The sequence below is a fragment of the Perissodus microlepis genome, chromosome 5 (assembly GCF_051167445.1).
Source record: "Perissodus microlepis isolate ML-2025 ecotype Zambia chromosome 5, ASM5116744v1, whole genome shotgun sequence".
Classification (NCBI taxonomy): Eukaryota; Metazoa; Chordata; class Actinopteri; order Cichliformes; family Cichlidae; genus Perissodus; species Perissodus microlepis.
Window position 1 is genome coordinate 27,788,953 of NC_140465.1, and position 25,248 is coordinate 27,814,200.

Below are 25,248 nucleotides of genomic sequence, written 5' to 3' on the forward strand. Positions count from 1 at the left end.
GCAGAGCTGTTAAATGAAGAAATCACTTAAATATAACCTGTCTGACAAAGTGAAGCAGGCTAAAACATCTCAAAGAGCAACGCTTTTTGGAAGATGTGTGTTCTATTACATCTACATAAAACAAACACAGCATTTCAGAAAAGGAACATCACACCAACAGCGCTGTGGCATGACCTTAAAAAGTCAGTTCATGCTCGAATACTCTCCAGTGTGGCTGAATTACAACAATTCTGCAAAGATGAGTGGGCCCAAAATTCCTCCACAGTGCTGTAAAACACTCATTGTTTTACATAAATCAATGCTTGATTGCAGCTGTTGCTGCTAAGGGTGACCTAACTTGTTATTAGGTTTAGGGGGCAATTTATATTGCCTCCCTGGAGCTTAGATTCTCAGATACAGCTTTATTATTTGACTTTGTTATATTTATTTGGAGCAAACAATATAAAAATAGTTGTATTCTTCTATAAGCATCTTAAAATATGACACCTACGCTGTACTTGCTCATCTCACATCAAATTTGTACATAGACCAACTTGTAAATATAAAAAACAGATTGTAAATAATCTTCCAAACCCTTAAACATCTGAGTCTGCAGCTGGGAGTATAAGATATAAGAAGGTGGCTATGCTGACAAACTAAAATGATTTCCATGTCTCCTTTATTAAACTGTGGGGCAGTATTATTTAAGCTTCAATGTTTAAATGGGTCTGTCACCTTAGAAAGAAACAGTAACATAGAGAGCATAGTGGCTAATTAAGCTGAATTTAAATTGTTATCACTTTGTGTGCTAAATCACCAGATTAATTATTTTCTGCAGCATTCATCACATTGTCTGTGGAGGTTCTCAGTCATCCAGGTCAGAGTAATCTAAGGAGCTTGGAACGAAAAGCAACTGGAAGTTTCTTGAGAGGTTTCTGTGTTACACAGTTTCTGTGTAGGAGAAGTCATCTGTTCCAGAAAATGCCCCTTCTAAACGATCAGACACTGCAACACCGCCCCTTTCATGAGAATATGCAGGAAAAACCCTGGGTTGCTTTGGCAAGCTGATAATAGTTTCATGTGACTGCTTATAGCAATTGCCAGTGTTAATGCCAGTGGATACAGATAATGGAAATATACCCTTGGTATGTTGAACTTGCTTTGTAGTTCAGGGCCCAGAGTTACAAAATCCATGAACTGAAATGGCAAAATAAATCCAGATAATTCCATGTCAGCAAGAAAAAAACGATGATAACAGATAATTAAAAACTGAACACAAGACGACTGACTAATAAAGTAAAACAGGAAGTAAGCAACGAAAACTAAACAGAGAATCACAGATGTAAAGGTAAACTTAACATGGGGAAGAGACAGAACAAGAAAACCCAGTGTGTCCGAAACCCAGGACAACATTTCCATGCTGCGTTCATGCTTCAGATACATTCACACACATTGATTTACAAGTGATAATGAGCTCATCATTATTGTATTTCAAATGCATTAATGTATTTTAGTCACACTTTAGCTTTTATTGTATTCTCTTTAGATTATGATTTAGTGTGCTAGGTTACGCTTAATGTTTTGGCTGCTGTAACACAGAAATTTACCAACTTTATTTATCCCAAAAATTAGTATCATACATTACCATATTTTATGTATAACTGTATACCATGCTCACTTTTCTGTACTCGGCACCTTTAATACTGCTGTACATTATTCCAAATTAGTTTTCTAGATGATCATTTTAAAAGAAAGACAACTGATATTTATAGATTTTGGTGTAACTCCTTTAACTTCAGTAAAGAACAAGAATTCTTCCTCTAATGCTGCGTGTTAGTGAGGTCGCCAACATGACTGTTATATGCTCTGCTGTTTTATTTGACAGATTCTTTCAGAATCTGATAAGTGTTTGTGTTTCTAATCTTCTGTCCCATCGTGCTACTTGTCTTCCTCTGAGGATGCAGTGGATGAAGGACCCTTAGATGAGGAAGAGCCATGCTGGGATTCATGGGACTGCTGCGAGTACGTGTTGTTGGTTTGATCCACAGAAGATGTTTGATGGGATGCAGCTGGAGTGAAGGATATTAAAGCAAAAATAAGCATATGAATAAATGACACTTAATATGTGGAAATATAATAACAGCTGAGTTTTTGATTTATGTAATTTGGATTTCATACAAACTTTTGAAATGTCTTTTTTTCTCATGTTGACCAGGAGCAGTCACCTGGAACCACTGCTGCAGTCTGTTATGAAGAGGATTCACAGCTGCACGAGAGAACAATCTGGATCAGTCTTCAGTCAAAATTAATTTCTTATCTGAAGCATTTCGGTATGGATTTCCAGATTAGTCAAAGCTGTAAAATCTGCAGTTCCCTTTAGTTACAGGAGGTGGCGATGCTTCCACACTGTCAATAAGGAACAACTAAAACTCTGGAAGAAATTAATCAGTATTTGTACTACCCCAAATCACAGATTTGATTCAGTCTGACTTAATTCACTGCATGCCAGTTCAAATGCCTATTTCAGGACTATTGAAGCCATTTTGGGGTTTCAGCTCGACTTTGTGACACATTTTAGTTTGTGTTATTCAGATGACTAAACATATATTCCTGACTTTTTAAACTTAATTATCATTTTTTAAAATGTATTTATATTTCTGGACTGCATATTAACTACTTATGACAATGAAAAAGTGAAGTGAATTTGGTAACACTTACCTCTTTGAGGATGAGAAGTGGATGTTGAAGCTTCTGGGTGTGATCCAGATCCTTCTCTAAGGTTCTTCTGAGGTTCTAATCCAACTTCCTTCACAAATTCTCCTCCAGTTTGTGATTCAATGTCCTCTGGGGATTCTCCTCCAGATGCTAGTCCTGCATTCCCCTGGAGAAACACTCTGTCCAGCAGGTGGTCCAACAGCTGGTCTGCATGGTCGGGCTTGGTTCTGACAGTCAGTTTACGACTAGGTTGTTCTGCTGAGATCTGCATCTCGGTGATGTTTCTGAGGAATCAGATCCAACCAATTTTTTACACCTAATGAGATGATCAATATTTGTGGTCTCTACATCATTGTAGCTATATTCCCTAAGGTCTGAATTAGAGAATTTGTTTCATCTTGGAAAAAGAAACACAAGAACTAGCTCTGTCCTCTGGATCCATCCAATCAGACTATACTAGTTTAAAAATCCCATTGAAGGGTAATTACACCTTCATATTCTCCTTGAATCCTGCCATCCAGTAACAGGCTATTTAACACACAGCAAGGTCAGTGGATATGGGAGAGACTAATTACTGCTCAAAGTTACTTTTAGGCTCCTTTTTTTCCACTGAACAGACAGCCAGACCTTTATGGCCCCTTGAGTCGGTTCCACGTTGGTATCTGTAATGTAACAGATTTTTGTAATTTGGACTATATTATCCAGTAATACCAACAGTAAGATACTATAAAAAAAAGGTTATAAAACATTCACTGTAAATGGAAAATCATTTTGAGAAAACATGGGCTCACTAACTTCACTACTTTCATTTATTTTTACGCTAGTAAACCAGCCTGGGAAAAACTGACCAACAGCAGAGGAGATGTCCTTTAAAAGTCATCATTTTAACCTAAGATATCATTTAACCAAATACTTAAATCTATTTAATATCCATCCATTCAATATACTGGCATTATCCTGTAGAGGGCTGCTGTAAGCTGGAGCCTACCCCATCTGATGAAAGGTTTGCCTGAGACCTGAGCAGATCACCAGTTAGGCTAACACATAGAACGAGACAGTCTCAGTTTAGTTTCCTCAACTGTGGGAGGAAACCACTGCACCACCTCAACAAGTCTTGAAGTGTCTACACATCTCCAGTATGCAAGCCAAAGACTGACGTCACCAGACTGGTCATGCTTGGGTCAACCATTACATCTGCTGAATTAATGTCAGGCTGCCCTACTTACCAGGACTATTCATTTTCTGACTAAGGCTCGGCCTCAGTGTGAGCGCTGAAGGGATAAATGCTGCCTGCAATGTCACATGTTATTGAATTTAAGGCAGACACACAGATCCAAACAAATCCTCACCAGGTGTGCAATCCAGTTTCAATACAAGGACCTGGGTATTCTTAGAAATAACAAGTGATCATAATCAAAGCTGAAATTATAATTTGGTCTAAGTAACAGCATTTTCATACAACAGCTCTTGTGTTGGAACTACAGTAGCTGGGACATAGGCTCAACTGTGACACACGAATCAAGTCGATAGCCATATGTACTACAAAGGGATGTCTATGTGTGCCATGTCAAGTTTCAAGTCAAAGTGTCGCAACAATGGCTGTTTTTATTCTTTTACCTGGCTAAATTCCCTGTTTGCCACCTCAGTTATAAGCAGTCATATACTTTGGGTCTAACAGAGATGTATGAATCTTATTTACACTGTAATACTCCTAAGACTCCTGTTTAGAGCTAGCTGCACCATTGCAAGAAATGCACAAACTGGGAATTAAGTCAGCCAGTGTTGTGGTTTTAATGCTTAGCATGGTAGTTGTAATATTACATACAAAGACTCTAGTGTCTTATGTATCTATTATTGTAGGATCTACTGTACAACATAAAGCGCCTTGAGGCGACTGTTGTTGTGATTTGGTGCTATGTAAATAAAACTGGATTGAATTGAATTGTGCCTTTGTCAAAAATAGGAGAGCGAGTTTGGCTAATCTGAAATGTCAAAATCAATGCCAAAGTTGTATCAAAGCGGTTTGTACAAACATATGTTCTTGCAAAGAGAACCACGCTAAAAACACCAGAGATTATTGATAATTGAAGGTTTAAAGTGACCTCTAAAATAAACAGAGAAGAATAGTAGTTCAGTGTAAATCTAAATAACTCTGAATTGCAGAATTGAACGGCTGATTTTTATGAGGCAGCTGCTTTTACCTGTTTCTGATTTGTTTGAGGATGCAACAGAGCAGCAAGAGCTCAATCACAGCCAGCACTAGAGCTGCCAGGGATAAACAGAAGACGTCGTAGGTCACCTGCTCAGGCACTGTCATGGCGATATTTGGAAAGCAGGCAGCAGCAATGTGACGCAGATCTCCACACTAAACAACTGTTTGAGAGGTAGAAAAGGTAGAATAACACTGAACATGAACATTTCTTTTAGATCTTTAATTCTTAGGACTAAATGTAAAAAGCCCTCAAATCAGAAAGCTCTACAATTTTTCATGACATGTGACGACGCTTTATCTGGTGATGAAGATCATCTGATTCACCTGAAGGCCTTATGTTAGGGTGTTTTGGTAAAAATATTTATTCTATTTAAGGAATCTATGCCCTAAATTACTTTTTTATGGGAATAATGTTTTTCTTTCTTTCTTCTTTAAAGCTATCAATTTCATCCTCATGAGAAAATGTATAAAATTTTAATGGTGACAAAAGCACCAATGTGACTGAAAAGAAAGCAAAGACACAATGAAAAACATACAAAGATGCTTCAGTCACAGGCAGCAGTAAGAGGGGAGACACACTTTACAGTCTTAGTTCACTAGCCACTAATAGCCTGTAGTTGTTTTGATGAACAATGCACACTTCTACACTTGTAATCTAGTTTAAAATAAATGTATTATCACATGTACACATATCAGTCACTGCTGTAAAGCATTTTCTGCTAATCTGTTTACGTACCAATGTCCGTTGTTGGTATTCTGCAACTGTAGTTTTTTCTGTTGCTTAGAAATGAAACTGTGCAATTCTTAGAAAGTTGAAAGTAAACATTCTGTTTAAATTCCCCAGGCCAGGACTCTTCTGATAGTCATGGTTAGTGACAATGATAATCTGCACATGGCTAATGTAAAAACATGAAAAAAACATGACTCCGAGGCATACTGCAGTCTCCACGTGTTATTGTTTGCACATTTTTGGAGCACTTGTTGTAGTTTTTGGCTTTTGTTTTTATTGCAATAAAAGAAGCTGTGATTTGGCTGAATTACACACACGGGTGTAGTTTATTAGTGCAGGTGTGAACATACAAATACCAAAACATCATAAATGAGAAACAGCTTTGTACCTTTATCCCAGTTTCATGAAAAGATTCACCAAATGAAAACTAAAACCAACTGACTCACAGCAGAGAATTGCTTGATGGTGAACTTGCATTCAAAATCTGTTAACCTCTTTCATAAAGTATTCATAATCATAAAGTAACTTTTGTTTTCCTTTTTTTTTTTTTTACATTGGTCTGTGTACTCCCTTTGACTAGTGTTCTTCTGGTTAAAATTATTAGAGCTTAAAGGGGAATGTATCTGGAGTGGTTTGAGTCACATGTTTGGTCTGGAGTCATTGTTAAGCCATTCGAAGGAAGCAGGGCAGAAGGATTATTCAGCTGAAAACTCATGCTCCAGGCAGGGTGTTTTGATTCAGTTATAAAGCCGGGCTGAATTGGTGTGATGTGGGCCGAGTGTTGATACCTATTTTTACCCTTATTACAAAATGCCAAATACATGTAATGCATTAGAACCTGACGTTGCGTGTTATTTTGTCATCAGTTGTTGGTGAACTAGGCTTTGTGTGTTTTACAAGTAGTTTTGCTTTTTGTGAAACTGTTTTTATCTGTTTTTGGTTCACAATAATTATGATGGCCATAAAATGATTCTGATATCATTAACAAATAGCTGTTTTCTTAATTTTTTTTCTTAATTTTCTTAATGATTTCCAGGTTTACTGCACTTTATTATGCATATATATATATATATATATATATATATATATATATATACACACACATATATATATATATATATATATATATATATATATATATATATATATATATATATATATATATACATATATATATATACACACACATATATACATATATATATATATATACATATATATATATATATACATATATATATATATATACATATACATATATACATATATATATATACATATACATATATATATATATATATATATACATATACATATATATATATACATATACATATATATATATATATATATATATATACACTTTTGTCTGTATTTCCATAACTTTTGCAGCTTTTTTCTGCTAATAAAAACCTCCCCCGTGGCCATTTATAGTATACCAAAGTAATAAAGTAATAACATTAAATGACAGAAACATTCCTGTTTTTTCAATATCTGCTATAGTACTGTATGTGTTGTGTGGACCAGTTTTTCATTTAGCAGCAGCATTTCTTTATCATGTAGAAAAACAGACAATTGAGCGTCTTTGTCTTAAATTAATATATCTCAGGGATTAAATGTGTATTTAAACTTCTTTACGCTGAAAGGGGAGTTTCACTGATCTGGTCTTGATGTGTCCTGTGGCCTGTCATGTAAAATATCCTTGATTTACAGGTTTATTACAGTAGCATCTAGTGGACAATAGAGGAACTGCAGCTACCCAAACGAGCTAATCACAATAAGTAGGGAACAGAAAGCGTTAGATGTGGCAGTTTGTTTAATCCGATTAACATCAATCAGGAAATCTGTGACATACTTTACTAATACTTTACATTACATAGAATTCTACAACAAAAATGTGCAAGACAATAAATACAAAAAGAAAACTGTGTCTCATGTTTTTCATATTAAAGCACCTTCAAACACAGCGGTTATTGGTATATAAAGTTTTAGGATTTAAAGTCAAATATCATAAAAGAATACTTACACTCTGATTTACCCTGATGGAGAATATTAGGCACCATGTTGATATAAATAAAGTTTAATTACAGCAAAACAAAACAGGAAGAAGTGCTAAAAATGTTGTGAATGCACCAGTGAAATATGTACACAATCTTCATGTGTTTTTGTGTGATTGTACGTTTTTCAGATAGATTTATTAATGTTGTCGTTGTTATTGATCTCCATCCTGTCGATCAGCTCAGTCACCAGCTGCTGCACGGTGTGAGAGCGCAGCCGGCCGATCTCCAAGACGCCCTCGTGGTTCACGCTTTCCGTGTCCTCGTAACTCTTCACCACCTGAAGCAAAGTGAGATATCACAGAGTCTTTGTAACAGAGTTACTTTTGTAGCCTGCAGCTTTGTAAATGATCACAGCTATAGCTAATCAGTTTGTTGATCAGTGACTCTGATGTGTACTACCTTGTTGGTGATCAAAGACAGGCCAAAGACTCTCAGACTGCAGTGAGTTGCCACAACCACCTCAGGAGTTGTACTCATACCTACCCCCCCCCCAAAACAGACCAGTGAATGTTACTAAAACTAGTCATGAAACAACTGATGCTACAGCAACAAATTTTCCCACTCAACCCTATAAATAGCAAGCATTTTAGTTAAGATGGCAGATAACAGGAGTGAGATTATCTGATTTTAGTGCAGTGGGATCAGGGAGGGAACTGATAAGAATTTAGTGATTCCGATTCTGTTATTATGTTGTGGGTCAAATATTTGTGCATGTTTGTTGAGGTATTTCCCACCTTTGTTGTGATCAGTGTTTGAGTCGTTACTCAAAAAAGTAATTATTACACATTACGTTACTTAGTTAGTGCTGGGAAGAAGTAATTCATTCTACAAACTCATTACTCGTTACTTTCATTTTACTCTGTGAAATAGCTGGAACACACTGTCTCATAATCACCATTTAACAATATACATCTGAGACTAAAACCCCACAAACCAACACAAATCCCTAATGAGGACACATATCTCTAAGATCTTTCTCTTAGTAGAATACAAAGCTGACCGCACAAAGCATGTATCGATATAGGTCACATCTTCTCACAAATACTTAACTAATACTGAGGGAAAAAAAGCTATTTCAGCAGTAAAATTTATATACCTGTGACCTGCCAAGAGTTTGGTGGCTCTGGCCTTAAAACTGTTATGTCCATTATGTGTTAGATTTACAGTCTAACACATGTAGGTGTTTTCTATTCACATTGGAAATGGTGATGTCTGATCTCACCAGGCATAAATGTAGGCAAAGCTCATAATGGGCTGGTCCTCACACCTGCAAGCAATTACTCCCCGGAGATTCATCATCCTGTTTACCAGCCGCTTCTTAAGGCAGTAGCTGCGAGTCCTTCGTCGCTGGACTATTGTGCAACATTCGTTAGTGGAATTTTAGCTTTCGAAATATTTTGATTTCTCTTCATGCTTTGTTTGGTATTGACAATTTGTCTTTGTATATAGATTCTCTGTGCCCCGTCCTGAGACCCCGTTCATGAGTGTGGCAGTTGCAGTGTGGCGTGTGCGTTTTCCGTGTGGAGTGAGCTGACTGGAAGCGAGCGTGTGGAGCTGTGTGCGAGAGTGAGGACCCCGTTCCCCTGTCTTTCCTCGTGGACCTCTGGATTCCCTGGATCCCCTCTTCCCCACCTGTATATAATGCACTCGGTGTCGTGTGAGTAAAGAACTGTTTATTGTGATTCATAGTCTGCGCTTGAGTCTGTCCTGCTCTTAGACATGCTGGGGCTTGTCTTGTTCTTGTGCACACTAGAGAACAAACACTGTGTGTGATATAACAATGATGTGACAATATGACATTTTCATATTGTACAAGTTTATACCGGTGTTATCGCAGTTGATATGACTCAGCCCTGACAAAAAGTGCCACCAGTTAAATAATAAATATAACAATGGTACCATTTTCTGAAGTTGTCTTTTTTCCTGTTCTCCACAGAATCAAAACTCATTCCTTTTGTGCAGAAGATGACTCTTTTTGATATTTAAAGATCTCATGGCTGTCCATGTGGTGCTAACCTTAAGTAAAACTTTACATTTTTAGCTTTTCCATGAAAATGTGGCTGTACTGAACGTACCAACAGCGTCCACACCAAGCCGATGCAACAGTCTGGCTTCAGCGATGGTTTCAAAGTTGGGGCCACCCACCATGGCGTACACGCCTTCCTGCAGGACACTGGCCACACCCAGCTCTTTGGCGATCTCCATAGCAAGGCAACGTAGACCTTTGTCATAGCAACCAGACATGGCTGGGAAGCGAGGACCAAACCTGCGAACAAAAAATAATACGAAAATGGACTCGTTCTTATATAGCGCTTCACTACCTAAACCTCATTCACCCACTGACACCCATTCACACAAGCACTTTTTTCTATGCTTAAATGCTTTCTGTCTAACAGTCACACACATTCACATGCTGATAGTGGTCAGGCTAGGGCCTAAAACAAATTTCACAACAACAGTAAAGAGCAGTAGACACAAAAAGACCTTTAAAACAGTCGCAACAACACATAGCCATCCATGTAATTACTTGTCATCGTTGGGCCCACACAGCGGGTTCAGACCGACCAATCCGGGAAAGTTGATGTGGTCTTTGATGATCATGATATCTCCAGTCTGGAAGCCATCGGCCAGTGAGCCAGCAGCATTTGTGACAATCAGGGTCTCCACTCCGAGCAGCTTGAAAACTCGAATGGGGAAGGTCGTCTGATGGACAGACAGGAAGTTGGAGCCTCAGTAATGAATTGACAAACACAGAAGCCTCCTGTGAAGCTGTAACTCGCACACAGGCCTCTAGCTTTTAGTGAGCTTCATTGCAGATGGTTATCTATGAATGATGCCCAGGAGTGAAATGTGTTTATTGAAAAGCAGCTTAGACAGAGTTCCATTTACAGGAGTGTCGTTATTTTCAATATTATAAAAAAAGAGAGAGGGTGTGTGTTTATGTGTGTATGGGTTATAGAGGGAAACAATGACACCATTGAACAGCTAAAAGGCTGCATGTGACCAAACCCATGCATGACTTGGGCCGGCTTCTCACATGCGCGTGTATGCGCACACACACACACACACACACACACACACACACACACACACACACTACAAGTTCAGTCTCATGCTGCTGATTACAGTTACATGTGTGCATGACTAAGCTTTTTTAATCAGCTCACTATGAGTGTGTGTGTGTGTGTGTGTGTGTGTGCGCGCCTGGTGTATGTGAACCTTATTATGTGCAGTCTGTAAAAAATTTGTTTCTCTTTTCAGAAGTTTTTTTTAAGAGTTTTATAATTTGTTGTTTGATCTTTGAGAAGGTGTTAACTTATGAATTGTTGGTTTGGTTGGCTTGGTTCACACGTCTTCACAGAGCTGTCATGGAATTGGGGGAGTTTTGGGGTTCTGGTTTGAATCAGATTCATGAGGTCAGAAGGAAATGCATTATTTCAGTGAGGATCAGTGCATTTGCGTGCATGTACCTTGCAGAGAGAGTGTCCTTCATACATGTGGAAGCGACCCTGCATGCACACGCATGTCTTCCCCTTCAGTTCCCCAAAAACAAGCCGACCTGCATGACCCTGGACTGCAAACACAAACACATACATACAGGAACTTCTGATGTAACTATGCTTCATATATATATTTCATATAGGCAGTTTATGCATTCTTTCCTTGTTCATATTAAAATGTTTTTAACCATTTAACTGCTTGTCTTGGTTAATTTTAGGATTTATTTTCTATAAATCAGCAGGTGAACTTACAAAAAGTTGCTGTTCGACAGTCTGACATTTGTAATCCCACATATCAATTTAATTTAAAAAAAAGAACCTATAAAACAATATAACATATTCTTAATATGTTATATTAAGAATATGATCAATGGCCATGATAATTTGCATTTTAATGACCATGAAACTGACCTCACAGTGCATTCTTAGTCAGTGGTGCTAGTGTGAGTCATTATGCAAATGTAGTATTTATAAGACTGAAGAAGTCACTTGGATGAGTGAGGAGATGTTTCTCCCATAAAAATAAATTAACCTCCTAACACATATATTTCCACATATTTTAGTTAGTTTGTTTTGTTCAATATGTGCAAATAGTAACTTCAAACTGCCTTGAATCCCATGTTAACATGATTAATATTTAGAAGATATGGGAACCAGTTCTTTTAAACAGAATAATGTAGCATATTTATCAGTCATTAACCTGAATATTCAGTGTACCTGTGCTCTGAGGGAAGCCTGGGATGTCAGAATAAGCAAAGGAGTCTTGACACTTCAGTGTGTCAGCGAGCATGCCCAGTCCGGATCCACAGATGATTGCTACCTGGGGTCGGTGCTTTGTTTGGGACATCAGCCAGTCAGCTGTCTTCTGGTATTCGTCATGACTACGGACACAAAAAAGAAAGAATAAATATTATTTTGTAACATCATCATGATTCACCTCATCTTGCTGTTGCTGTTGCTGTTTCCTCTCTGCTGGGATCTGTGTAGGCTCAATACATTTTGGATCAGGTCCATAACATAAAGCTTACTTTGGACTAGGTCTGGCCTTTTATGTTCATGTTTTGCCAGACCACTGCCTCACTATATAAAGTATTTAACAAATTACTTCAATGTTGAAGGGAAATAAAATATGGGTCACTAATAATAATGAAATTGGAGGGAATTATTTTCCAAGTTCACTGAAAGACCTAAAATGAGTTTGAGTTCAGTTTGTGGCCGCCTGTCCTGCACCTTTACTGTTTCGGTTTACCCTTGCTGCCCAGCAGCATTTTGAGTTGGAGCAGGAAGCTGTTTTTTTTTTTAACTCACTTCTCACCACTTTCTCAGTCCCCAACAACAGATGGAGTCAACTTGTGTAAAAACAGTTTGCACAGCAGATAAAAAGGCAGCTACATCTCTCAGGGAAATATGCAGGCCACAAACAGAGACTGTTTGTATTTCTCAGTTGGAGAAAAACATGACTCCAAGTGACTGACATTAAGCAACTGTTTGCCAACAATTTCACAATATTTCTTGAGAGCTTAAAAAGAAGACAACCTGACGTCTTTAGGTTTTTGAAGATATTTTGCCTCTCATCGAAGCGGCTTCTATCATTACCTGGAAGACTTAGAACCTACACAGACTTCACAATATGTCAATTTTCAGTTCACAACATGTTTTAAGTTTTAATCAAAATAAAGAAAACAAATGAACAAAAACAAAATCACTTTTGGGCCTTTTCTCATATAGATATAAACAACAGAGGATGCTCCAGTTTGAAATAATGAAGTCAGCATATATACGAGTTAGCTTTTTGAGGGAGGGGAACTGCAACATTTCACAGGTTAACATAAATAAGGATAATTTTTGAACTGTGAATCATGCATATTTCAAGAAAAAGAAACATGGATTTGTAAATGAGTATAATAGGTCACCTTATAGAAATATTTCAGCGAAAACTTAAGTATGAAAAACACAGATCTTTAAAAGGATGTAAAAGATGTTTTGAATCATTCAGTTTGGGTGTACAGTCAGGTTAAACACTTTGTAAATAAATATTTTATTTATCTCAAAATTGGGAACATTTATTTGTTACAGCAGCCAAAGGATGAGAAAGAAAATGGATTGAAAAGATTATCAAAATGACCAAAAGAAAGAATTCAGTTATGAATGAAGAGCTCAATAAATCACATAAGATAAAATGAAGAACTTGAACACTATTGTGGTATGAGCTGGTAAAGATTTTCCATCTTTGTGACTGATGTTAGACAAAGTGTTAGGTGGTCAACTTCCATTAATTATCCATAGCCGTTCTCCAAAGCTACAGTCTTTTGAAAGACCTCTGTGTCAGATGAAGGAGGAATTTAAAACACTCCAGCAGCAGTTCAATTAAATTTGCTTGAGAAAAAAAAGTAAGATTTAAAAAACTCACCAACTCGCCAATGAAAATTAAGCTACATCTTTGCTGTCTTTTAATCTTTATTTCTTAATGTACACTTTACCTGTTAAATAAATCAGTAAAGGACCTTACAAATATATTTAAAATAACTTATTATTTCTCCATAGACTTGATCCTTTCAACTCTTCTTCTCTCTTCAATTTTAAGGCTGTAGTAGTTGTGTGTGTGTGTGTATTTTTTTTTAAATAAATGACTCAATATTCACTAAACTAAATGACTATGAATTGTGGACCATTATATAACATGTTACCAGGTCTACCAAGTTGTAGCTCATGAGCCTAATAAGATGCTGAAAGCTGATTAACAGGGCAAGCAGGCTGAAAAATATAATACTTTTTCTCTTTGATTTTCTTCACATAAATCAGTGAAAATTAAAATTTACATTTCAGGCCTCAGAAAACAAATCACAAACATACAATAACACAACACTGTCCTCACACAAAAAGTTTAGAAACCACTACTTAGTTACCTAACGGCGCTGTATCAAGAAAAAGACAATATTATTACCTATAATACACAACAAAAAAAGTTTCTTACCTGATGTGCTCTTTGCTGTGCATGATGGAGCAGCCTCCGTTACTGTTAGTTTGTGTGTTTGTGTGTCTGTGTGTGTATGTGTGTGTGCGTGTGTGTGTGGGACGAAGAGACGGTGAGAGTGCAGCCGGTTGATGCCGACCAGCCTACATATTCACTATTCACATAGTCACATGCTCCTGATTGGTAGTAGCAGCCAATTGCAGTCGTGTTGTAGTAGTGAATGTGTGTGTGGATACGTAAAGTTTTTTTTGTTTGTTACGTAAGCAGACCCCCCCCCCCCCCCCCCCTTCTGAAGTCAGCTGTTTCACATTAGAGTTACTGTAATTCCTGATGTTCCATACTTGCACAGTCATGACTGTTGTGACTCCTTTAAACATACTCACGCTTTAAGATGTTTGCACAGTATGAAGACAAATGTCTAATAAATTATGTATACAAACAATAATAGTATTTATAGCACTGGTATTATAAAGTGCTGCTAAGAGGCTGCACATTCATTCCAGCTGCTTTCCACTCAAGACAACAACCCTGTCATTACTATAACATAGAGTTGTGTTTTAAACTACAGTCCTGTGCAAAATTATTGAGTCACCCCTAATATCTTCATAATTTGATTCCTAAGAGCCAGAATTATTGTAAATTTCAAGTTTCAAGTTTCAAGTTTTTTGTTTGGCGATTGGTGGCTTTTGGTTCATTTTTACTCCGTTTTGAGTTTTGTTTTCCTATTTTCAGATGAATGTTTTATTTTTCATTCAAAAAGAACTCAAGGGATAAACCAGTGTTGTGTCGACACATAACAGAAAATTTAGCAAAGAACCTATTTTAAATGGTTCTTTAGGCACGTTGTTACTAGCAGCTTGTCACAAAAACACATCATTTGTTCCCATTTCTGTAGTAGAATCTATTTAAAAAAAGCCAAAGATAGCAAAGATAATGTTAAAACTGCCTATTACTTTGTTTTTGCCTTACCTCCCTGCATTCATTGGCCATGTCTAAAAAACCATCTTCAAGAAATTGCTCTAAAACTGTATCCTAGAAAGTTGAGCTTTCTAACGAGTGTTTGATGATATAAAAGGGTTTGGGTTCTTTAAACCCAAACATGAAAGAATCATATGTTCTAATGTTAGGTCAAATTTGCCAAAATAACTTCACCTATCTCCTCAGATACTCTGTCCAAGCTGCAAACTCTGGGACTAAAGAAAACTAACCCAACGGTGTAGCCACAAACTGCAGTTCCTCTAATAGCCAGTAGACTCCCGTGCTAAAAAAAAAAAAAAATCAAACTTCAGCTATGAAATTCACATTTTTACAGTCTTGTAGAAAAAAACACATCAAGCATCCATAAATTTAAAAGCCTTTAAGAAGGACTGTAAATATTTTTTGGCTGCTATAATAGACAAGCATGCTGACATAGTCTCTTGGTTCCCTTTCTGAGCATTTTAATGGAATTATCAGGCTAATAAAATGGCTTTCTGTGTGGTACAGCCTGTTCAAGAAGCTGGCACCGAGCCTGGAATTATCTACTTTGAGATTTTCTTTCATAGCACATAACATGCAGCTGGATTTTAGGTAATTTTCTACAGGCTGGATTAGCAAGCTGATATTCTTTTTTTTATCAATAGAAAAATGTATACTCTTCTTATTTAAGTCTTCCAGCATTAAAATCACGAACATAATGAATTAAATACCGAAAGATGGTATTCATGTGATTCACTGAAAATTGCTTACCTGGTATATGCCAGCAATGTTTTTTAGCATTTAGGCTGTTAACCCAGTACACGAGCACTTCAGTGTTTCCCCATCCAAAATCTTTCGTTTGTGCTGCTATCCCAAGAGTAAAATCCACCTTTCATAGAGACAGGATCAATTAGGAAGATAATTAAGCTACATAGTTCATAGACAGGTTAGTTACCACAGGTCAGAGAGCAATAATTCTCTTATCTGTTTAATTAAAGGAGGTATTCCCATTACATTTGGGATATGGTGTCTCTAAGAAACTCCTGAAATATAGTCACTATAGTAATAAGACAATATTAGGAAAACTCTTCCATCTCATGCTAATGGCAGAAATCATCAGATCTCCAGGCTTTGTCAAACCTGTGCTTCTCCTGAAAGATTTGATTTCATCATTTGGATATTGTGAGGAACACATCATTGTTTTAGAAAATAGTTGTACAGAAATGGTAAATGGCCTGTATTTGTATAGCGCTTTACTAGCCCCTAAGGACCCCAAAGCGCTTTACACACCAAGTCATTCACACACTGGTGATGGCAGCTACATTGTAGCCACAGCACTGACAGAGGCGAGGCTGCCGAACACTGGCGCCACCGGGCCCTCTGACCACCACCAGTTGGCAACGGGTGAAGTGTCTTGCCTAAGGACACAACGACCGAGACTGTCCAAGCCGGGGCTCGAACCGGCAACCTTCCGATTATAAGGCAAACTCCCAACTCTTGAGCCATGATCGCCCCAGAAAAGCTGTGATGTAATAATTTAAAATGTCAGCATAAATGTGAGGTTCCCTTTCTATGGTAATTGGAGGAATTTTAACTGCATTTGTATGTATATAGAGATATATTTGAGTTTTTCTTAGATCTTGTTTTATTTTTGTAAATCCCTTTGTGCAAACAGGGTTTCTTTATCAATTATATGTGGATAAGGGTTTTTTTCCCCTGACTTTGGTATGTAGTTTTGATTACATTTTTAAACGTCTTACTGATCCCCCTCCCAATGTCTCTAAAAAAAGTCCTGGCCTGATGTGAAGCTCTTGCATATCATCTCGGCCTTCCAAGGTGCAAAAGTTGGTCGAGTAGTACTGCTCAGCCTCGTTCTTTGACTTTACCTGGCATCAGCGTGCTTCAGTGTTTCAGCTTTGTTAGTTTATGTTTACATAATTATCTTGTACTTAAGTGAACCTCTTGCATGGACTCGCTCCTTGTTACATAGCTGGAGGCAGTTGGTGGCACACCACCTCTTAGCTTAATGTGTTTGAGTGTGTCTGTACGTTCTATTTTTTAATGACTGTCTCCGTCAATGGGTGTGAGGATCATTAATGTTAAAGAGACAAATGTTTTATAGAGAGATAATTTTATATAATATTTTCAAACTATCAGTATTATTGAATTCATACCTGAACAAGGCTTTACATATGTATTAATAAAAAAAGTGTAGCATGCACAAGTGTGCACTATAACATAAGAAATAACCATACTTAATTAACAGGTCATTGGCTAATGAGCTTCCAACATCTTGTGTATAAATTAACATGTAACAGATTTTATTGTTATATGCTTTCACATTGCAGCACGATTAGAAACATGTTTAAACTGTTTAAGTTAAATCTTGTCCACCTGAAGTCCATCAAGTCAAGACTCAGACTCAAGAGATGTGGGAGTTTAACGAGCAGCAGCTCGTCAGTCACTTCCCTTTTAATTGAAGCTCCACGTCCAGTCTCATGACTGCTAACATACCTCACATGCTCCCTCGCTGCTGCCCTGATCAGCTAATGCTAATGAGGCTCATGTGGGTTTGATGAAGGGGTACCAGAGCTGGACTGCAACCGGAGGAACCAAGCCTGCGGTCAGATCTGATACCACCTATTAACTGCTTTGTTAAAGAAAAACGCTTATGGCAGCTGATTCATGTGTGCACTACAATTCATAAACATGCCTCTGATGATTGGATTATTGAATAAAATTATTCCCATCTGTTTTCTTCTGCTTTACCACTTCAGGGTCACAGAAACTGGAGCCTATAATCATTAATACATAAAAACATATTTTGTATATATATATATTGTATTTACTCCCTGCACTCCTAGCTTGAAATGTGTGCATTGTCATTATCCTGCCCTGGATACTGAGAAAAAACAATCATTCAAACTTTCTAAATCCACTATGAATCAATTAACACAAGACAGCTGTTGTTATCATTGTTGTTTTATTAAGAGTAGGTCAAAATAAAATCATGCATTGTTTAAATGCTGCCGTTAGCTCTGGGGCAAACCACAGCCTGTTATTATTTCTGCATGGAGTAAGTGGGTCACATTCATGAATGACCTTCAAATATGTTGCCTTTTAGCAAAAGCCTGAGGCACATGTGTATCTGTAAGGTCTTTATTACGGTGGTGGGTAATTCACAATCACATATACAAGTAAAATTCTGGATTTAGGTAAGAAATCAAGTTCAACACAAAAAATGAATGCTTTTGTTTCTGTTAAGGTCTCCAGAAATAAAGGCATTCGTTTTAGCATCCTGTGACTTTAAATGCAACTTTCACATTGAATTCACTCCTGTGTTTTTGTTTTCCTACGCTGCTCTCTGTTCTGACTCTGCTGCATCTGTACGTTTAATCCTCAGCTGAACGTTCAGCATTACTGCATTCCTTCACAACTGGCGAAATGTGAAAAATGCGACTGCGTCCATTTAAATGTCAGATATCTGGGATTCTTCTACGTACAAGCAGCCGAACCTGCTCATTTCATTCCTGCTGCTTCAGCCCTGAGGCCTGGAAATGTCTAAAAGGTTAATTGTGTTCATGTGCACAGACGAGACAAAAACGTGACAATTGTGAAACCACACACAGGAAATAAATTCCTTTTTCGTGACTGGACTGGATGAGAACAGGACACAATGTCTCTAAGCACTAACAACCGCTAATGTCTTTAGATTTCTAAGCTGGCATTAAGGACCATCTCAACATCTCATGTAAGATCAAAATGCATCAGCTCAAAACTGACTTTTCACACACGCTGAAGCAGAGTTGAGGCTTCCCACAGTACATGCAGTAAAACAGGAAGTCTGAACAAGTCACAATTTTAGTAACACTTAAGGTATAGAGAACAATGTTATCGTTATCCCAATGTGCGTCACTTGCAGCCATTATCTGGGTCATCCTGCTGTTAAACAAGTTGCATCATTAATATACCAGGGTCCTGAAGTTATTTAACAGTTTTACTACAATGCAATTTTCTCATTTTAGCTTGTTAATAGACACCATTTAATCTGGAGAAATGTCAAGCTTAGATCCTAAAAAATGAAATCATTTCTTTGTCTCATGTAATGCCGTAAAAATCAGCATCTGGTTTATAGCTGAGGAGGGTGATTTCAAGTGAAATCCCACTTCAAGTACAGTGTACTTATTATTATCATGCTAACACATAACACTGAGGTGGTAACTGTTTTAAAAATATTGAGTGATCTGGAGACTGTTTCATAATAGAAAGCCTCATAAATAAAATCTCTTGGGCCACTTCTGCTCCCCAACACGGATCTCAGAATCTCAACAGTAAAATAAAGGATTTTACTTTCAAACCTGCATTTTTATCCAGGCCAGACTTTCTGCAGTAAGGCCATATCTAGATTTCCCTTTAGACAAATATATAAATCACTTGAGCATGAACAATAGCTCATTCATTCAAACCTGATTCATTCATAACTGATATAGGGTTTTTTTTTAGACTTCATATTTTATCCTGGTTTAAACTGTGTTAGTAATTTAATTTATTTGACCCATTTAAAGCTGTATGTTATTGTTTTCTGTCTCTTGGTAAGTAGGACAAACTGTCGAATTCCTCGCAGACTGACGGGTTTCTCTAAAAACAAACGTGTGTGTGTAAAATCCTGAACACGTCAGAGAATATCTCGGATTCTCCGGGAGCTGACTCAGATCATCTCCTGATGGAAGAACGTCTTATTTTGTTTCCGACTCTCAGTGAAAATGAAATTTGCTCGTGTCTCTGCTGAGTGTCATATGCTGAGTGCTTTTTCTGTCAGTGTGACGTCTGAGTGAAGCAGGAGGAACTGAGAGAGTTGAGATCTAAATGCCCAAAATAAGAGGGCCTTATTCCTATTGTTAAAAACTTCTTTTTTCTTTCATTGCAGAGATTAATCCTTCAGCCGGAGCAAAGGCACATGGCCTGTGTTGAGTATTTGGTTTCTCTTTATGATTGTTTTCATTCCTCACATGACTTTTCTCAATGCAACTGCATTGCCTGTGATTTGATTTTGAAGATCTCAGAAATAAACAGAAAAATGTTCTGCTCATGACATAAAAAATTTATTCAAATTACACAACTGGGATCATGTGTGTGTCCGTGCAGGGGTGAAAGATGTAGGCCAAGCTTGATAAAATGGATGGATCAGAGTTTGTGTGTGTGTCATGTGGACAGTCACGATAATCAGAGGGATGATGCTGTGGAGGAGGTGAGGCTGCTATCAGTGGGTATTTTATAAGTGTACTGGCATTATTGTGTATGAATTATGTCAGTTATGTTTTGTGTAAACACTATGTCAAAACAATTAGGTGGCAGTTTACTGCTTTTATAAACATATACCATGTGACTACAGTCATGCTAAGAAAGAATATTCCCTCTTTATCAACTCCGTATCTGGTTTTATATATTAAGGTTATATTAAGGTCTCGTAATTAGGTAAATATCACCTGAGCTCAAGAATAACACATGACCTAATGACAGAATGCAGAAGCAGTATGTGAAAAAGTCAGAATTCAGTTGTTTGTAGACTTTATCAGTCTCTCATATGTTATGGAGGAATTTTTGGCCCATTCTTCACACTGCTGCCTCGGTTTGTTGAGGTCTCACTACTTAATTTGGTTGAGGTCTGGACAGACATTATTATCCTGTTGCATGATCCAGTTTTGGCCAAGCTTTAGCTCTCTCACATTTGACTCTATAAATTTTATTTTTTTGGCCATTTTACAGCTTTATTTGAAAGGGTACAGTGAAGAGTGACAGGAAAGCAGAGGGAGCAAGAGAGGTGAAGACATGCATCTCCATTTTCCCAAAAGGTTGATTCTGTGCACCTGGGCGTAGCATTTTCAGAACATCACATCAAGAAGGCTCTGAGTAAATGTGATTATCCCAGCTGGACATTTGTCAAAGCTGGGAAGGCACCTAAAGAATGCTCCAGCCGGACAGAAGGATAACTGCTGCCCAAGCAAAAACCCGTAGTGATCCCGTATATGTCAGGAGTATCGGAACACTTGAGACGCATTTTGTCTAAACACAGAGTCTCCGTGGCTTTTAAACCTCAAAAAGACGCTGCGCCAAAAATTGGTCCACCCCAAGGATCGTGTCCCCACACAAACAGAGTAATGTAGTGTACGCTGTCAAGTGCCAGGAGGGCTGCCAGGATTTATACATGGGGGAAACCAAACAACCTCTGGCGAAGCAGATGACACAACACAGAAGAGCTACCTCGTCAGGCCAGGACTCTGCAGTCTATTTACACCTACAGGCCAGTGGACACTCTTTCAATGATGAGGATGTACACATCTTGGACAGTGAGGAATGTTGGTTTGAGCGCGGAGTCAAGGAGGCCATTTACGTGAAAAGGGAAAGACCATCTCTGAATCGAGGAGGGGGTCTAAGGGTACATCTTTCGCCATCTTACAATGCTGTGATTGCAGCCATTCCCCAACTCTCTGTGAATGGTACTCATGGCCATTGATCAGTGTTCATGAGAATTTGTATATTAATGATCAAGGAACTGACCTCCCAGCCCATTGTTCATTCAGTAGTGCTAGTTTCAGTCATTATGCAATGAACTGTTTATAAGGTTGGGAAACCTGCAGTCAGCTGAGACTGAAGAAGTCACCTGAATGAGTGACGAAATGTTTCTCCCACTGAAAACGCTCCGTCCAGATGAACAGAATCAACCTTTTGGGATTTACTTTCCTGGATGATTTAGCATGCATCAAGACATCTCCATTTTGTTTTTATCTGTCCAAAGGACATTGGTCCAGAATACTTGTGATTCTTCCAGATGCAGCTTTGCAAACTTAAGCTGTGCCACTAATATGTTTTCATTTGAAAACGCATCTTTTTCTCTCCATTTTGGCCTTCCGTCCACACTGAGGACCTTTTTGGGCACAATGTGTATGAATGTAGTTAGGAAGCACTCAGTTTAGAGCAAGTGTGTGAATTTGGCATGTTGTATAGAGCAATTTGAGTAATCTGGGAGAGTAAAAAAGAAAGAATCAGTCCAATCACTCTCTGAACAGAGTTCCGTCACGTTACTTTTGCACTAATATGTTCCGGCACATCTTATTACATGGCTTGATTAAGGCACACATTAGGCTGACATCTGGGGCCAGAGCTGAAACTGTTTTGGGCCAGCACAGGACCACCAGTGTGTCTGCAACTGGCCTTGTGCTGGCCCATGTGTGGGCCACCTCTGGCAAATCAGATCTGGGCCACCATCACTCTTTGCGGTATGTGGGCCATGTGTAATCACATTGTGTGGGCCAGATCCGGGCCATACCAATGTTGCTATGTGGGTATTGGTAGCTGGCTTAAATGTTTTCTATTTGTTAATAATCATTCTCAATGTAGAATGATGAACTTTTGATTGTTTGGAAATGCCCTAATAACCCTTCCCAGATTGATGTGTTTCTAAGATTATTGCTCATTTCCTGATTGGCATTGTGTTAGCATACACCTGAATGTTCTAAACCAGCAAACTGTCCAGCAAATGTCTGCTCCTACGGATCAAGTGCATTTGATTAAAGGCACCTCTTGCTACTCACCTGTTATTCCCTAATTCCTGTACGCACTACTTAAGCATCTTGATTTAGGTTTTTGATCAATTCTGTGTCAGTTGCATGAAGCTTTTTAATTTTTGACTGCCTTCGAACTTCCAAGAAAAATCCCACCTCTCGAGCTCACTAAAATTAAACCCCCTGCAGTCCTCATGCTTGCAGATGCCTGCAGCTTCTTACTAAACTCACATAGCAAATTGTAGCTGCAGATGACTTGTGACCATCAGTTCCGAGTCACAAGTTTGGATGCCAGCTTGTGTGTGACTTCACTAACGTAAAAAGCACAAGATTTTTAGTTTGTATTTGCCTGTACATGAGATTTTTCTTTTTTACAGTCATTGAATCCAATAACGCAAGTGCTTGAAAATGAGTTTATTTGACGAGTCAAAGAGGAAGTGGGCATTGTTTTACAACGAAAACATGTTCTGAAATTATTTTCTTGATAAAATGTTATGAATATGGATATATCAGGGTGGTGGTCAGAGGACCCGGTGGCGCCAGTGTCCGGCAGCCTCGCCTCTGTCAGTGCCCCAGGGTGGCTGTGGCTACAATGCAGCTTGCTATCACCAGTGTGTGAATGTGTGTGTGAATGGGTGGATGACAGGTTGTGTAAAGCGCTTTGGGGTCCTTGGGGACTAGAAAAGCGCTATATAAATACAGGCCATTTACCATTTACCGTTTTAAAAACATTGCTTTTTTTTAACCATAGGCATTCTTTTAAAATAAAAACACTTTTGTTAAGTACAGAATTCTTCCAAAGCGAGAATATTTGTATGCATAAAGGTTTACAAAAGCAACATTTGAAGAGAGTAAGGAAGGACTTTTAACAAACATTTATTTCATGTAGTTAATCGAGAAATTGCTTTCAGGTTTTTATTATTACATTGTTGAATTTTGCTATGATCATATTCATCTATTAACTCTGATGTTGGTCACTTAACACAGAAATACAACCTAAGGACTCCTGTTACATTAAATCAAACTGTCTATGTGTGTAAAATAGTTTATTACGAGTGTTTGTAAAATTTGTGTGGGAGCCATGAAATTATATTTGCTGTTATCAACAAACATACTAAGCAATCAAGGAGAAAAACAGAGAAGGCTTTTCTCACTTCTCTGTTGTGAACCTCGTCTGCTCTTTCCTCCTTCCTGTGAGCCTGAAATTTACCTTAAGGTGACATCTTGATAGATGTCTCGGTTCCTAAAACGAAGAAGAGCAATGAGAAAAGAGGAGGCTCGCTGGAAGAGCTCTTCACTCGTGATGTATCAAAGAGGCATGACACACAGCTGGAAAACCCATGCTAGGAGAAAACCGCATAAATAAGTGATGCTTTTGTATTCATGACCTTTACCATTTGTGTGATAAAAAAAAAAAAAATAATAGAGAAAAATGGATCATATTCAAATCCTTCCTTCCTTTAAAATGAAACCTGTGAGCAAGGATGTCTCATTTTGTTAATTTCCTAGTACCTCATGTTCTCTCTTTGAATGAAGGCATGAGATATGAGGGCATTAGTGAGTAAATGAGGATGTAAACTTACACATGAAGCGAAGGTGCAGAGAATAAGAGTAAACTAACAGAGTAGGGGTTTGTCTCCCTCTGGTGGCTGGAAGGCACACTTCTCAGCGTCTAGTAACAGAAACAAATCCTGACTGTGAACACTAATCAAACAGCTGCCTCCTTATTATCAGAGTTGATGAAAAATAGACCAGCTTGGTTTTTACATCACAGTGGAAGCTGAGAAACAGAGTTTTGAGTCAGTTAACAGTCTCTGAGATCTCACTGAAGTTCACTGTCTGAGTGTCAGAATCAGGAATTCTCCACTGATCCATCACCGCTTTGGTGATTGTGTGTGTGTTGCATCATGCCTACATTCTTTGCAGATCCCAGTGGTGCAAACACACACATGTTCACGCACACACGATCAAGCAGGTGTGAGATAACTGGGCTGCTTTTATTGTTGTTCAAAGTGTTTGCATCAATGATCAGACGATCCATATTTATTGCAACAGCCAATCAAACCCCTGCTTTCTCATGCCCTCCACTGGTCATGCCTTTTATTGTTCACTGTGATCAGTAGTTTGTAAACTAGACTAGAGCAGTGCCCACTTGGAGAAAGTGTAACCCGTGCTATTTTTCAGATTTCCCTTAAATGCTTTACAATCATAAGGTGACTATTTTAACTCTTTCCCCCATAAAGATGACATTTGAAGACCTCCTTGTACAATTAATGATGAGTTTTCATACCTCAGTTTATATAGATAAAGATGCGGTTTGACAGCCATTTGATAAGTTTCCAGGTTTTTCCAAGGGTGGCTGCATAGGCAGAGCTCCCCCTCACTAACTTCTGATGCAAACCCAGTGATTTTGTTTTGAAAGCAGGCCTAAACTACGACACAAACCATTCAGTTCAAAAAGGAACTTGTAGGGTTACTCCTAGGCTTTCCAGAGGAAAAGAGTTAACAAACACAGCACAGCTGCAAGGATACACTCGCTGAAAAAAGTGTGTGACCGTG

At 38.1% G+C, this 25,248-nt stretch overlaps 2 protein-coding genes and 1 long non-coding RNA gene across 3 annotated transcripts; 1 reads left to right on the forward strand and 2 right to left on the reverse strand.

The window, feature by feature from the left end:
- The first annotated feature begins 1,916 nt into the window (after positions 1–1,916).
- Positions 1,917–4,636, forward strand: LOC146387498 (uncharacterized). The gene is made up of 2 exons (XR_014800285.1): positions 1,917–2,001; positions 2,195–4,636. It is a non-coding gene; the product is annotated as an uncharacterized LOC146387498 (long non-coding RNA).
- Positions 1,918–5,084, reverse strand: LOC146387499 (uncharacterized). Its single transcript, XM_084929146.1, has 4 exons — positions 4,896–5,084; positions 2,698–2,978; positions 2,162–2,245; positions 1,918–2,048 (listed from the first exon to the last, which is right to left on the reverse strand). Exons 1-4 carry the CDS (start codon positions 5,009–5,011, stop codon positions 1,918–1,920), a joined length of 612 nt encoding a protein of 203 aa, XP_084785272.1. The 5' UTR covers positions 5,012–5,084.
- A 2,697-nt stretch (positions 5,085–7,781) lies between these two features.
- Positions 7,782–14,275, reverse strand: pnp4a (purine nucleoside phosphorylase 4a). Its single transcript, XM_084929148.1, has 7 exons — positions 14,171–14,275; positions 11,914–12,077; positions 11,167–11,270; positions 10,224–10,399; positions 9,772–9,962; positions 8,096–8,175; positions 7,782–7,973 (listed from the first exon to the last, which is right to left on the reverse strand). Exons 1-7 carry the CDS (start codon positions 14,191–14,193, stop codon positions 7,821–7,823), a joined length of 891 nt encoding a protein of 296 aa, XP_084785274.1. The 5' UTR covers positions 14,194–14,275; the 3' UTR covers positions 7,782–7,820.
- Between the last annotated feature and the right edge of the window lie 10,973 nt (positions 14,276–25,248).